The sequence below is a fragment of the Desmodus rotundus genome, chromosome 1 (genome assembly GCF_022682495.2).
Source record: "Desmodus rotundus isolate HL8 chromosome 1, HLdesRot8A.1, whole genome shotgun sequence".
Taxonomy (NCBI): domain Eukaryota; kingdom Metazoa; phylum Chordata; class Mammalia; order Chiroptera; family Phyllostomidae; genus Desmodus; species Desmodus rotundus.
Window position 1 is genome coordinate 149560135 of NC_071387.1, and position 16493 is coordinate 149576627.

At 42.0% G+C, this 16493-nt stretch overlaps 1 protein-coding gene across 1 annotated transcript in view; it reads left to right on the top strand.

Annotated features, from left to right (window-relative positions):
* The first annotated feature begins 1308 nt into the window (after window positions 1-1308).
* PCSK1 (proprotein convertase subtilisin/kexin type 1) overlaps window positions 1309-16493 on the top strand; it is a 43260-nt gene continuing 28075 nt past the window's right edge. The window contains exons 1-5 of the mRNA XM_024563511.3: window positions 1309-1720; window positions 5037-5141; window positions 9163-9273; window positions 11800-11946; window positions 13214-13290. Coding sequence (XP_024419279.2) covers window positions 1541-1720; window positions 5037-5141; window positions 9163-9273; window positions 11800-11946; window positions 13214-13290 — 620 coding nt within the window. The 5' untranslated portion in view covers window positions 1309-1540. The remainder of the gene's footprint in view (window positions 1721-5036; window positions 5142-9162; window positions 9274-11799; window positions 11947-13213; window positions 13291-16493) is intronic.

A 16493-nucleotide genomic window follows, 5' to 3' on the forward strand; every position in this document is an offset into this window, starting at 1 on the left:
AAAAAAGAAAAAAACCGTTCGCATATGCGAGTTGATCGCCTGTAATTTTACTTTTGGGCTGAGTCCAACACGCTCCCCTGAGTTCCCTGTAAGTAGTCACGATCATAATCTAAACCACACTTCTCCCTGCATTCAATTTCCTGTTTTCTATTTAAAAGAGGAGAAAGGCACAGGACAAAAGAAACACAGCTTGGTCTGGCCAGTTGCAGAAGGGCGGCAGTCCCTGGGGCTCCGGCAGCGCCTAACACAGGCGCGTGTGGCGCTGTCCATTCCTCAGTGCTGAATCCCACAAACCGGGGCTTTTCCCGCCAGGCTCAACCCCTGAGGATCAGAATAGGCTCCAACAATGTAGACTAAACTCATTTCCCTAGGGTGCGGGGTTCATTTATACATTTGCTTATTCTCTTTCCACGGAAGACATCCTTCCACAAAAAGACATTGTGTATTTTATGGGAAAGTAATGGCACAGCTTCAGTTCAACACCAAAAGAGCTCTAATGTAGGAAAAAATGGAAAGTTCGGAGTTAATGAAACCTGCTCTTTCTCTCCTCGAGTCAACACAGCAGCATTTGGGTCCTTTGACTCGCCCCCTTTCCCCGGTTGATGAATAAAGAAAATAATTTTGTTTAAAAGAATCGTGTGCCTAATCATTTGGGTGATTAGGCTCTGTAATGTCTGGAATAGAATTTTAGATATCGTTTGCCTGAGGATGAGACGGAGGAAAGAAAGAAGAAAGTAAACTTGTTCATTAAGGTGGTTTGAACAGGTTAAAACTACATCTTTAAAGATGTTGCTCTAACATCGTTTCCCAGATGTGCTCGTTTTCTTAGGCAATTTAGAGCAGAATCTGGGGAGTAGAAGCTTCCCTCCTACCGCCCTCCAGCCTCTATCCGACTTGAAAGATCTACGAGATCGGCTCTTTAATAGCAGGTGCTGATTGACATCCCCAGGGCCATTATAAGAATCCCTCTCCCTCCTTTCCCCCACACAATAGATAATCAAGAAAATAGAAAGAAAACGGACAGAAGGGAGGGAAAGTGTGCTGCACTCCCAGCCTCTGGTTCTTGGTAGTTATATGCAAGTGGGGACACTTCTCGTTGAGACGCGAAGGTGTTTCTCACAGCTACAGAATTTACAACAGGGACAGAGTTAACTGATCTCAGCGAACGGTTCCTTCCTTTTCATAAACCCTCGCTGCTTATTTTAGCCGCTTCTCCACCCTGCCAGGAATACCATCCAGATCTTAGTCCAGGTAGATCTGACGTCAAGAGATGGCTTTCGTAGATTTGACGTGTAAACACTCATTTCCATTCCAGCTGGGAAGGGCTGGGGCTCCACTCAGCCGGGAGAGGAAAGAACTGCACTTAGCGCTTGCCACCGCCCAGCCTCTCCTCGCGTCCCTCCTATCTCCTTGCAGAGCAACCGGGGCAAGAAGTGGTCCAGAGCCCGAGGGTGGAAGGAGCGAATCTTTCTGGCTTTTCTCCTGTCTTGCTTCTTTTCCCCCTCTGCTTCCCACTTCTGTGCAAGCGAGTGTGTGAGCCATGGAGCGAAGAGCCTGGACTCTGCAGTGTACTGCTTTCGTTCTCTTTTGCACTTGGTGTGCACTGAACAGTGTAAAAGCGAAGAAGCAGTTCGTGAACGAATGGGCGGCGGAGATCCCTGGGGGACCAGAAGCAGCCTTGGCCGTAGCCGAGGAGCTGGACTGTGACCTTTTGGGTCAGGTAAGAGTTTGCACTTTCAAGAAACTTTCTGGGGCCCAAGGGGACTGGCGGGACTGGAGCACGATCTCCCAAGTGTGAGCTCCAGGTTGCATTCTCCTGAGCTCTGTGGCAAAGAGCAGGAGCTTCTCCAGCTCTCGCGCCAGCACGCTTGGAGAGAGAAGGTTTGCATTATTTATTGTTTGGGCTGGGCGCAGCCAGGCTGAACGAAGCCGTTGCAGCTGGGTAGAGCTTATTCTTGCTGTTGTCCGCTCTGAAACTGAAATCCGTTCCCGCACGGTTTGAAGAAAAATCCCTCCACGCTTATTCACAGAACTTGAGAGACACGCAGGCTGCTACCAACCAGGCGTCCCCAGAGAAGCAGTGTGTGCTCTGTCCCCTGGGACTAAGCTAGTCTGCGTCAGGAGCTGCTTCCTTCTTTTCAATATGGCAGCATCAGACCCACGTCCTGATGGAAGGGACTAAACAGCTTGGAGGTGTGCACTGGAAGCCTGTACGGGCACGGCCAGGGTATTGGAAGAGCGCCAAAGGCTGCTCCCAGGGACTCAGAGGCTGGGAGACCCGCAGGGTGGCCTGGGGAGCCGGAGGGAGAAGAGGTGGGTAAAAGACGTAAACCAACTCTTCACGCCTCTACCCAGAGCCCCAGGTTTTCACCAAAAACTTGCAAAGTCCAAGCTTCAAAACTTTGCTTGGTCAGCGTCCCCGCCCCTGAGGGTCAAACTGCAGAATTGACAGTGGAGAAAGGATTTCTTTCTTGTTTCTCAGCCAAATGCATAATTGCTTCCCTGGGGGGTTTCAGCTTGTGAGGGAAACTATTGCCTGCGAGTGAGGGCTGGATTAATAGACAGCTGGGGGCAGGGCAGGGGCTTTAAGGCTTTGGCCAGGGGAGGGCTGCTTAGCTGATGAATTAATTCCATGGGAACCCAGGGGTTGTGAGTTCTAATGTAGGTTTTCCTTTTCCTTGGCTTAGAATCAGCCTTCACCCCTTGCCTTGGAAGCTGAAGCGGGGGAGGAGGGAGTTGTAAAACATTTTGGCGCGGTTTTCTTTTTCTTTTCTTTTTTTTTCTTTTTTCTGGAGGTGGTGGTAGAGACGCGGCTGAAGTCACAGATGAGTAATCGGTGTGGGTGTAGGCTGTGACATAGATTGAATCCACTGGGGAATGCGCTATCCGTTTGCCAGAGGCTTCACTCTCCAACTTTATGAGCCAAACTGTCTTTGAAATGCCCCGCAGGAAAGTCAGTACACGGATTGATCTCTTTGCGTCCCAGCAGCAGGTCAAGACTTGTGCTTTTGCTTGGACCTTATTCTGTGCCAGTCTGTGCTAACGGCTGAGGACTAATAGGAGGAAGAGACGGTTTCAAACAAAATCAAGAACCTAGAGGAGACTGCTTTAGAAACAAATGGTTGTAACTGCATGTAATTTGTGTTAGTAATAGTTGTACCCAGAGTCTCCATATGTTTTGATTGAAGGATTGAAGATGGAAGGGAATTGGGGAGGGGACAAAGAAGACAGTACAAAGGAGGGAATATTTGCACAGCGTTTAGGAAGAGAAGTCCAGGGTTGATGGGAGAACATGGTGAAATTGGAGAAGGCACTCCAGTCATAGAAAACAGCTTGTGGGAAACAGGGGGATATACAGAAAGCTGCCCAGTAGTAATTTGGAAACTGAAAGGAATTGTATCTAATGAAGAGAGTGTATAGTGGGTGGGACTGTACTGGAGTATGCTGTGGGCATCATGGAAATCTGTTGTGTCCTATGGGGGTGGAGAGGAACTAGGAACTTAATCCTATATCCTTTGAACAGCTAAATAACACTGGTAACTGTGTGGAAGGAGATTGTGGGAGAGATCAAAAGGTAAATCCCACTTCCTTTTCCCTCCTATTAGCCCCAGGCATATATCAAACCTGGACCATTCATTATGGGAATTGCCTTTCAAAATATAAGTCTACAAACTAAAAAACAGTAAGTCAGTATTCTTGGTAGGGTCTTCCAGGAAGGGATGGCATAGTCACAGGCTTTATTCACACATCATTTGCATATGCTAAATTTTCTCTAGGCATTTCCATTTAAAATGGCATTACTAACAAACATTTTAAAAATAACAATTCTTTGTAAAAAAACTAACAATGCTTTCCTGGTTCTGCTTATTTCTCCTTTTGTTTACACTAATTTAGCATCACTATCCTGAGCTCTTTAAGGCCTCAGAATAAAGCTAGGGTTGAGGGGGATGAAAACCAGTTTGATTGCAGGCACAGAGCTAAGCACTGGTGATCTTTTTTATAACTAGTGTTTTTTTTTCCCTCCCCAACTCATTCAAGACTTACAATAGATTTACTTCCTGAGGTTCAGGCTTGGGGCAGGGCCTAAGGATCTCTATTTAAAAATTCTCTAGGTAATGAGAGCCACCAATATAAAGAATATAATTCTTCAGAAATAACCCATTGTCAATTGTTTGTCTTTTAATTTTAAAAGAAATACAGGGTTTCAAATTAAGTACTATTTTGATAGAGACACTAGCTTAAAAGAATAACAAGTATAGTTCTAACAGGACCAAAAGTGTTGATAGTCACCCAGGAAAGGTTTGTTTTATTGTTGTTGTTGTTTTTAATTGGGGGGGGGAGAGAGAGGGAAAGAGAGATGGAAACATTGATTTGTTGTTCTACTTATTTGTGCCCTGACTGGGCATGGAACCCATAACCTTGGCATATTGGGATGATGTTCTAACCGCCTACGCTACCCAGCCAGGGCCACCCAGGGCAGTTTACACCTGTCCTAAATGTGGCATGATGGTTTTCCCCCAACGCCTTAACTAGTGGAAAGTCTAATGGTCACTACTAGTAGCTTATAACAATTATCACTATGGATTCAATGCTTATACTTTATAACAACAAGAAATTGCTTTAGCTGAATGTGGCCCTGACCATATAGTACCCAAAGGGTTTACCTGCTTTCTGCAAATTAGTGTTCTCTGAAAGAATGAATTTGAAAACATTGGCTTTTAAAAAAGAAATGTCTACCCATACAATATTGCCACATAGAAAAACAAGTGGAATTCCTCTGAAATTTGTGAAACAGAAGCACCACCAGCCCCCAAGGAGAGTGGGAGCCCAAATGATAATTTCATGAAGCTCATCTCACTCAACACTAACAAGAGAGGAATGGCTTCTATTAGTATCTTCCTCATGAGGAAAAATCTTATCTTCAAGTACAAGGAATGGGCTTGATAAAGCTGTCTCTCATTTAGTTGGGTTTCAATCTGACCCATTTATACTTATTTTGAAAAGTAGATTTTAATTTTAATTTTTTTCTTTCATAGATTGGATCACTTGAAAATCATTACTTATTCAGACATAAAACCCATCCCCGAAGGTCTCGAAGGAGTGCCCTTCATATCACTAAGAGATTATCTGATGATCACCGTGTAAGTGTTATGCGCTGTCCTCAAACCCACCTGACTGGCTAATCTGCTTCTCCAGGACTGCCGGCAAGAGCGAGAGCACTTCACAAATATGATTCTTCTTTATTGTGATCATAATTATTTATCTGCAGTGTTCCTTGTTATTTCCATAGGGTTGTAATTGCACATAATAACTGGATTGGATTGAATTGGTTGAATTAAGTAAAATTATATGTATAAATAACACTAGCTCACAAATCCAGTGTAAGGGCATGAAAGTAAATATTGAAAATAAAGTGGCAGCACTAATTAAAATATTTGACAATGCAATCAATCAACAACCTTTTATTTTATGCCTATTATGTACCAAGCACTTCAGTATCTGATGTGTGGATGCCAAAGAAATATAATATATGAACCCTACTTTTAATAACATTTCACTGTAATTGAAAACAACATTCTGTTATTTCTATTTAGTTTGGTTGCATAGGAAACCAGTGTTTATGAGGGAGCTTTAAATCCATGTCTTTACAAGAAGGATATTTTCATAAGTATTATGTTGATCCAAAACATTTGATCTCTTTTTTATCCTGGTTTGAATACATATTCAATGATTATGCAACAGCAGGAAATTGCTAGAATGAATATAGGTAAATAATGTGGGGACAATTTGAGTGTATGTATAATATATTTATTGATTTTTTAAGTCTGTTTTTAAGGTCAGCAAACATTTCCATAGAAATGTTGATTATACTGGGAGTATTGCAATTTGCATAACAATGTTGCCTTGTCTAGAAACTGTGCATACTGATGGAAATTTATCCTGGCTGGCCTGATATCTGTATACATGATTTATTTTTTTATTAAGATTTTATTTATTTATTTTTAGAAAGGGAGAAGGGAAGCAGAGAGAGGGAGAGAAACATCAATGTTAGAGAGAAACATCAATGTTTGACAGAAACATCAATCAGGCTGCCTCTCACACACCCAGAACTGGGATCCTGGCCTGCAACCCAAGGAAGTGCCTGAAAAGTTTTCTTAGGCTCCGCCGAGGAAGAAATGCCAATCAGCCACAAAATTAGGCAGTACAGAGCTTTATTGGGGTTTGCACACCCAGGCGAGGTTCCCCAGTCTGTAGAGCAGGCCGAGGAAGTCGTGCCCAAGCAGGGAATATGGCGGGGTTTTATGCACCAAATTCTGGTTGGCTCTCTTCGTGGGGGCTAGGGATTGGTCTCCTGGAACAAAGCGGCAATCTATCATTGGTGGTTCCCTGGTTTGACGTCAGCCGTCCCTTCCGGGGTGTAGTTCGGCTGCCATTTTGTCCTACCCCGCCCATCCTGACAGTGCCCTAACCAGGAATCCAACTGGCAACATTTTGGTTTGTGAGACAATGTCTAACCCACTAAGCCACGCCAGTCAGGGCCTGAATACACGATTTCTGTTGCCTGGGACAATCTAGATAATTACAGAAGCTTTGTAAGAGATAGAACACAACCTTTCAACTTCCCAGAAAGTAAAGCATTAGTAAAGTGAAAGAAAGGTGATAGAACTGTTAAAATTTGTGGAATTCAAAAACTGTTAAATGATTTGCTATTTCATTTGTTCTGCAACTACAGGATTTAAAAAAATAATGAGATTATGAGGGTAGGGAATGACCAGATCTGTGTTAATACTATTCAAACGTAAAAAAAGCAATCAGCCCTGGCTGATGTGGCTCAGTGGATTAAGCACTGGCTTGTGAACTGAAGGGTAACTGGCTCAAATCCTAGTCAGGGCACATGCCTGGGTTGTAGGCCAGGTCCCTAGTTGGGGACATGCGAGAGGCAACCAATCAATATTTCTCTGGCACATCAATGTTTCTCTCCTTTTCTTTCTCCCTCCCTTCCCCTCTCTCTAGAAATAAATACAATCTTAAAATAAAAAAAATAAAGCTGCCATACTTAGACAAAGAATGCTGTCTCAGGACCACAAACAGTGACCTACATCTCATATACACCCATTGCTCACTTTTACCAAAGTAAATGGCTAGATGTGGGAGACCATGTCAGAGCCCCAGAACACTACTTTAAAAGGTTCTGGTGCAGTGAAGTCTTTCCTTCACCATCCCAAGGCAGATAGCTTATTATCTGTGGGCTCTGAAAAGTAGGCCAACTTTCAGGATTCTGGCTAGACTTAGTCCTTGGGCAAAACAACAGAGATTTCCTCATTTACTAAATGTATGCCTGACATTAATGCACGAGGAATCAAACTGACCTCCCTTCTTATCTTCATGGGGCAAAACTGGACAGAGTGGAGCATACCTAACTATCGTTACTACTCAACCAGATGGCACTAAAATGAGCAGATGCCTCAGCTCCATTCTTTAGATATTTCCTTAATAGTTGATTTGGGGGAGAAATCTCAAGGAATAATGAAGAAGAGCTAAGAATTTACTCTCTAACATAACTTTTTAAGAAAAGAAGTCTGTATGATCCTATAAAATTATCCTCAGAATAAATCAATTGTAGGAAAAAATCCTAGAACCCATAGAAGCTTGAGTGGAATGTTGGACAAGGTGATCTTTAATGATCTTTCCAAATCAAAAGGATTATTAACAATTAAGTACACAGTACCTATTATGTACATAATAGAAAGACACCACCAATCTCTTCTGTTCGTTTGGTCTGCTCTCAGAGAGATTAATATGGGATTTGGAGTCAATGACACTGATTACAACATGTGTCCAACAATTGGATGTTCATGTGATCAGGAGGCAGGGTGCCTCTTCTTATATTCCACTTTTAAAAATGGCTTTTGATTGTCATTTTATTAGTTCTATTAATGGTGATAACATCCTTCAAATTAGCCCTCTGAAATGCAGCAATCCTCCATCTTTATAAGACCATTAATGAAATCTCCACCTGTAAGTTACTCTCTTCCTCAAAAATCAGTACTCATTCCCTAGCAGCCCACTTTCAAAGACTGACTCAGATACAGGCAGTGTATTCCAGGCATTGGGTATTTTAAACCAAAACAATTAAGTGTGAAAACACAATCACTTTAAAAATAAATTATAGTGACTAATTTCTAGCTCTCAAGTCCCTCCAATATTTAAAATAGGGTTGCAGTGTTTTTCTAGTGGAAAATTCAGGGTTAGTAGATGGTTTTATCCCTTAATTGCAAATTATTTTTCAGTTTTTATTTTGGCATCTGATTCGTAAGTATCCTCACACTGACAACACCCTACCACACACTGGTCTGCCCTCACGTATTAGGGTAGGAGACAGTCATGTTGCCCAGCAAAATAAGAGCAGGGTATCCTCTCACAATGAATATAACCACAAGGCAGCCCCTCAGCCTCTCAGGATCTTAAGAATAATAGGATTATGCCGTAAATGTGGGGCAGGTAATTTTTGTACTGTCAGATCTCTTTGCATAATACATGAGACTAAATTAATGGTAAGCGTGCATGGCCAGTAGTGCTCATCTATCACCCTGGATCTGTTTCTTATATTAATACTCTTAAGCAGAAGGTTGAAGCACAGGGGAGCCAGGGTTTCAGATTTGCAACCTTTCCTGTCTTGTGCAACATTTGCAATTTCTACCTTTTGTGCATAAAGAAAGAGAAATTAAGCTGCAAGAGCAAGATAACAACAGTCTCAGGGATCTCTCAGCTTGTTGACCCCTTCCATGAAAATGCACAAATTTTCAGCCACAGAGCCCTGGAAGCTCAATATAAAAAATGGGTATTATGGTCCGTTTGCCGATGAAAGCAAGCTGAACTTTTATTTCCACTGTAATCACAGTGCAAATAATTAGAGGCAATCATCAGTTCACTGACTCCTGTCCTCCCTCTAAAGGTACACTTTACTGTAATAGAGGAAATGTTCATCTCCCCAGTGGGCAATCCCTTCTCATTGAGCTGCCAGTTTGATCTGTAGTTAAACAAAAACTTTGTGGAGCTGCCTGAACTCCGATGGGAAAAGTACTGGAGGAAAGATGATTACACACAGAGGTGGCTACTTGACTGTTGGTTTTCCTTGCTTGACTGTTGAACTTCTTGTAGGTGATATGGGCTGAACAACAGTATGAAAAAAAGAGAAGTAAACGTTCCGTTCTGAGAGACTCAGCTCTGAACCTCTTCAATGATCCCATGTGGAATCAGCAGTGGTACTTGGTAAGTCACTACAGAAGGACTGTGTAGGACCCCGGTTACTTATTTTGTTACATCTTCACAATAGGTAGTTTGTTTTTTAATGATGGGAAATTCAGCAGAGGGCTCTGTTACTTGGAGATTCGGGCTGATAGGACATTCCAGGATCTGGATCTTCTCTTTTACTAGGTGAGAATGTCTGAAACACAGATCTTCCGCTGCTATGACAGGAGGGGTTGTTGCTTTCTTGTCTTCTTCTTTTTCTTCTTTTTTTTTTTTAAAGATTTTACTTCTTTGTAGTGAGAGGGGAAGGGAGGGAGAGAGAAAGGGAAAGAAACATCATCAATGTGAGAGACAAACATCGATCGGTTGCCTCTTGTATGCACCCTGACCAGGGACCAAGCGCCACAACTCAGGCATGTGCCCTGACTGAGAATCCAACTGGTGATATTTTGCTTCATGGGACAATGCCCAGAAAACTGAGCCACACTGGTCAGGGCTGCCTTCTTTCTTCTTAAACTTACCTGGAGTAAGTGCAGAAGGATCATGTCTTGCAAGTTAGGGGTTCCGAAATAGTATTCACGTCAAAAATCACATTTGGTCAGAATCCTTTAAATCACCCAAAGACTAGAGTAAACATGATTCAGTATATAAACCTCTGAGTGTCAATTCTTACAGGATTACAGGTAAGAATTTCTTAACAAGGCTACAGCAATGAACACAAGGAAAGACAAAAAATATTTGTAGGTGTCCACACTTGCACACCATTCTACCTTTAAGACAGTTACCAAATCCTTATTGGAAGGTGGGTTTTGAGTAGAGAAATTATAAGTGTTCCTGCTTGCCTGCAAAGTATTCTCCCTTCTGTTTTAATATGAAGCCTCTATATTAGTAATACATGTTAATGAAAGTTTTAAGAATATTATAAAAGATATATTTTGATGACAGCCATAAACTAAGTTATCTTTGTTGCATAATGGATGGGGGAGGGGATCAATTCCTTTTGATTCTGTTTTTTCAAGTTTTCTTTTTTATTGCATTTTTCCATTACCATTTATCCTCCTTATATTCCCCTCCCCCCACAATCTCCACACTGTTGTCCATGTCCATGAGTCCTTTTTTCTTTTTGCTCAATCTCTCCACCCCCTAACCTCCCACCCCAAGAACTATCAGCCTGCTCTATAACTGTGAGTCTATCTCTATTTTCCTTGTTAGTTCAATTTGTTCATTAGATTCCACACAGGAATGAAATCATATGGTATTTGTCTTTCTCTGACTGGCTTATTTCACTTGGCATAATATTCTCCAGGTCCATTCATGCTGTTGCAAAGCATAAAACTTTCTTCTTTTTTATGGCCAAGTAGTATTCCATTTAACCTAAGCATTACTTGCTTATTGTAGAAGAGAATCATTAGCTAAGAGCTGTGCATTTCAGTGTGCCAAATACTATTTTAAGTGTTTGACATGCATTAACTTAATTCTTACAAAATTATGTTATAGATATTGCAGTTATGCCCATTTAACAGATGAAGAAACAGACACATTGGTGAGGTGAATAACTTGCCAAAATCACATGGTTACTAGTGGTGGGGTCATAATTCATAGCTCCAGAGACCCTACTCTTAACAACCACATTCTATGATTGTTCCTGTGGGTGACATAGAGGCCTTCTTCCCTGGCTTTATCCAACAATCTGTGTGTAATTCCAACCTCCTGTAATTCAGCTTCATTTTGGTTAGTAAGGCCTTATTTTCCCCCACCTGTTTCTGAAGAGCATCAGCCAGGGGGCAGTCTGTTCACTGACACTTTTGATTGTTGTTATTTATCAGTTCCTTATTGATCCCAGAAACCTGGCTCTCTTCTAATGCACCCCTCTCGGATGCTTCTCATACCTGTGTTCCCTCGCTGTGCCACTCTTCTCTCCTGCAGCCCCACACTACGTAACTCTCAGAAATGCTGTTGGAAAAAGAAAACCCCAAAACTCCTCTCACAGATACTTACTCTCTCAACCACTCATATTTGTAAATAGGCAATTAAAGTGCAAATCCTGGTGAGACCACAACCTCCTGGGCATTTCAGGTTCTGCTTTTTCTTTTAGAAAATTTATTAAAAAACATCCATAAATGACTGTGAACGAGACGATATAGAGTAGGTTTATTATGACAACAGAGGCTTAGGATTGGGGGGGAGATGGAAACATAGGATATTCAATAAAGCTTAGGTAGATGAAAAGCTCAAGCATGTCATTATAAATGAAAGAAACTTGGGGACAAACTGCTTCTTTGAAGCCATGCAGCTCAAAGAGAAGGGACAAGGGTGATTCATTCCTGTGAGTGATTTTCCATTGGAACAACTGGGGAAAGAGCTGCACTCTGATGATTCACTTGGCCCTACCCTCAACTTTGTTTTTATTTCACCTAATTTCCTTCTTCTAAAGAGGAGAGTGACCGCAGGGAAAAGAAAGATGGATCCCCGGACTATGGCTTCAGTTCTCATTTTGCAGCAAGTTGATTATGATTTTACCAATGTTTCTTTGTCTTCCTTTACCAGCAAGATACCAGGATGACTGCAACCCTGCCCAAGCTGGATCTCCATGTGATACCTGTTTGGCAAAAAGGCATCACAGGCAAAGGAGTTGTTATCACTGTACTGGATGATGGCTTGGAGTGGAATCACACAGACATCTATGCCAATTATGTGAGTCCGGACCCTCCCATGACTTGCAACTTAAGTAGTTGTCTACACAGACACACAGCTAGGGCTTTTCTTTCCTCCAGCAGGAGGCTGCTCAGATGTTGGCCCAGGGAATGATTGGGCCAAGCTCACCTCCCCAGCAGCCCATACAAACTCATTGTATCAGGGAGCATTGAAAGAATTTAGTGGAGCTAAGGACTGTACAAAAACATGTGCATTGGTGGTGGGAAAAGGCATTTACACCAACTAAATGATTAAAAGCCATTCAGATTCTGTGTCACTCAGAATTGACGACATGAAAGCAAACAAATAAAGCCTGATGCCTGAGATCTTTTCACAGTCTTCCTCCTCACACCCCTATGGGTCAGTATCTCTCACACTGTGAAGTTACGTGAATGTGATCCCTTACATGCAAATTCCAAGTGTGCAATGAACAGTGCCAACATGACAAGCTGAGAAAAGAAAAGCTTATTAGAAATGGGAAATAAGTAAATGAAAAATATTTACTTAATTGTTTTTGAAGCTCTCCATAATATCTTGGGCCTTTATTTAGATCAGTGTTTCATCTTTAAGATTACCCCTTGTCTTTATCTCATCCTTTCCACTCATCCACATTCTGCAGGTAAAGAGTAAAGGGAAAAGGGAGGAAAAGAACAAATAAAGAGTAGGAAGTGTTAAAAGATATGGAAAATACAGAGAAGTGGCAGTAGCAGTGATAGAATTCCTATGTGGGCGATGTTTAGGTGGAGCAATATCATTGGAAAGGGGGTGGAGCCGGGAAGCTTGTTTAAAATGTTAAGCACACCCTCTTTAATTAAATTACAAGTTTATTTAGTATAACTGGGGAAGCTGGCAGAGATCACTGTGGACCTGAGCCACCTCTTTGCACCCATATGCATAAGAGACAAGGGTGTCAAAGTGTTGTAACGAGCTTTGTAGCTTAGTGAAGTCATTCAGCTTCTCTGAACCTCAATTTTCTCATTTCAAACATGATGTGGTTGAATTAATTGAATTGATTCCTCTGGTTTTAACATCCTACCAGCTTCTATGAGCTGTTGGTTTGGTAACATTCACTGAGAACTGGATGCTGGCTCACTTTTCTGTCTCTGCCTGGTTTATGGGAATAATAAATGATCAGCCCCGGGGCCAGAAACTCTGACATGCAGACTTTTGAGCTCTCAGCCTGGATGAAAATAGGAGAGGGTAGGTGGCTTGGGAAGTGCTGTTGTATTTTTATGATGCTACAGTGTTATTTTTGTTGTCTCCTTAGGACCCAGAGGCTAGCTATGATTTTAATGATAATGACCATGACCCATTTCCCCAATATGATCCCACAAATGAGAACAAGTGAGTAAACGTGGATTGGGAGAGGGGGGTTAATACTTTGAAATGCTTTTATCTTATTTGAGCTCTCAGAAATGTTCATGTACACCATCCACACCATGATATTCTGTAGCTTTTAAAACAGAAACCCAAACTTCTCTTTTTATATTCCTTTTAGCTTATAGAACCATATTTCAATTAAACTTTCTTCTTATATTATAAAACACTCCCCTCAAATGTTACTGAATAGTTATAGCTTTAGAAAGAAGGTTTGGGACATAAAGAATAAAAACCTTCAGCACACACCCTTGCCCTCCAAATCTGCTATGAACCTTCTACTATTAGCAACATGTTTGATGTTAGTCATGAAAAGAAATAGAGATGCCCAAGGTGACAGATCCCCACAACTTCCCGTGACGGCCACAGCCACACTCACCAGTTTCTGTAGAAGAGCATGGCCCACCACCAGACGAGAGAAAGGTACCCTGAGGCCTGGCTCTCAAATTCAACAGAGTCTCTGGGGCATTGGACTAGTTAGCAGCCTGTTCCAGAGCCCCTGCTGGGCACTCTAACACTAAAAGGAAGAAAGAGAGGGTGACTTCTGACTCCTAAATTAATTCTCTGTAGCAGCCACAGGATGATGAGGGAGGCTAAGAGCCAGACCTGCCAAAGCAAGAGGCTCAGTAAAGACCCAGAGGCAAGACCGTTTGAACTTCTTTCCTAAACTCAGAAACTTAGCCCTGTAGACATAGGTACATGGCCTCAAGTTTCTGTGTCCACCTGCAGCTCATCTTTGTGCCCAGTGACATATCTCAGACTTCAAGGAGACATTCACAGTTCCCTCTTCGCTCCACCCAGAAGAGACTTACGCAAAGGCAGATCAAAGTCAAGGAAAAATTAGGGCTTGCTGCTACAAGTGGGGGTAGAAACAGCAAACAACAAAAAGCTCTTTGTGGATGCCACAGACAGTGCTTGCCTTTGTCCGCCCTATGGCTTTCTCTCTCTTGGACTATGACCCAACTCAGGCCAGTCAAGTTCTCTCTCTCCCTCTCTCTCTCACTTTCACTTTCCCTGTCCTTCACTCCCTCTCCCTTATTCTCTCTTTCTCTCAGAATTCCCATGTGGCTGATGCCATAATTGACCTAAAGTTGTTTCTTGGATGGTCCCCCCTCCAGAAGGGCAACAAACCCCAGGAAGGGCAGCTGGGCTCATGGACTTGGCTTCAACTTCTGGGTGTATATTTCTTCCTTGGGAAGAAGAGGAAGCTTGGGGAGGGTTCCAAAAAACTGCTTCTTTCAGTACCACTGACTTCTTCTAGGGTTTATTTCTTAAAGGGGTTAACTGCAAATGCACACTAGAGGTTGGAGCATTTCAGTAACAATATAACAGGAATGGCGAGGGAGAGCCCTTGGAGGAAGTAGGATGTCTAAGGAACTTAGAGCCCGGTCCCCAGACAAACTTTCAGCTATGTCTGAGTCCGGGTGGTGCACCAGGAGCAACGTCCGCTCTTCTGGAGCGCAGCCCTGTGGTAGCTGGCAGGCAGTCATGGCTTTGCAGGTTACCAGCATAGAGTGACAGGAGGACATCACCCCTCTCTGCCTCTGTTTTTTTTTTTTTTTTTAATTTTGTCTCTTAAAGTGGGTGACAAGGCATCTGTCTCCTACTCTCCTGGAAGGAACTTCCTAAGGAAATGGCAATAAGTACTTGAAAGAAAGGGGCACCCTTCTCAGAATTAAGTAAAAATGACAAGCCTCACCTCACCCCCTTGGTCAACAGTAAGAGGGAACAGGCTTGCAGCCACATGGGTGCAGCAGAGGAGACTGTTAGCTGGGGGACTCAGCCCCCAGATCCAATGTGGGTGACGGCTGCATGATAGGTGGATATTTGGTGAACTGATGTTCTCTCCCCAAAAGGGGAAATCTCACATCACAGTGTTATAATAAACACAGTGTTTATAATATTGGGCTGGCCAAAAAGTCACTTTAGTTTTTTCCATAAAATAAAGACACATTTTCCATTTTTACCAATAACTTTATTGATTTGGATATTTTGAGTATGTCAGCTACCTCCCACGTGGTATAATGTTAATTGCCCTCTATCAATGTCTTGATTTGATTGCTATCAACTGGTTTACCCCACCATGGAGCATTGTCCAGGGAGAAATCTCCAGCAGGAAACTTCACAAACCTCTTTTGACATGTTCGATCAGTCACAGCACCTTTTCTGCACACCGCACAAATCCTTGTTCGTGTTTCAGTTGCATTTTTACCTTTCTTGAAATAATAAAGCATAGTATGCCAAAAATGTTGCATATTTTCTTCCATCTTCAATATTAAAGTAGCTAGACAAAAATTCACCAATTTTGTTGTCTTTTTAAAATGCACGCTGATATGACAGCTGTCACAACACGATCTAACAAAATTGTTTCAAATGAAGTTAAAGACAACTAAGTGCTATAGAGCCATCTTATGGGAAAAAAACAAATGTACTTTTTGGCCAATTCAATATAATTCTTCCAACTCGCAGAGCTCCAAAGGCCCCTAAGAAAGCGTCCATATAATTGTACTTATTTTGTGCCTGAAAAGTCTGAGCTTCAGAGCAGAGCCTGCCATGAATCTCCCACATGGTACAGAGTTAGTGTGGAGTAGACACTCAAAAGAGTACAGGCTTTGCAGCTAGACTTAGATCAAACATTAGATCTGCCACTTAATAGTTAAGTGACCTTGAGCAAATTATTTAACTTCTTTGTGCCTCAGTTTTATCATCTATGAAAAAGGGATAACAGTATCTATTTCATTGGGATGTTATGGCGACTAAATGAGTTGATATATGTAATTGGCTTGCATAGTTCCTGCTACAGAAAAAAGTTGTGTTTGCTACTATGATGATGACTACGAAGATGATGACAATGACAATAATAATAATGATGATGATGATGATGATGATTAAGTCTTCTCATTAACAACTAAGGTAGACCTCTTTTCAGTGAAAAATCAACATGACAAGAATTATACCGTGCAATAGATAGGAGCAGAAATTGAGACAAGTCAGTTTTCTTAGCTAGTTCAGAATCGGCTCCCTGAAAATTACACAATAAGCAACTATCTCTCAGGGTCCTCTTGACTCTCAACCAAAAAGGTAGTAGCCACCTTATCATTTAGCAAAAGCTATTATAAACAATAAAATTACCCTTCAAGCATGTTGTCAGAAATCCCTCAGATTTGGAA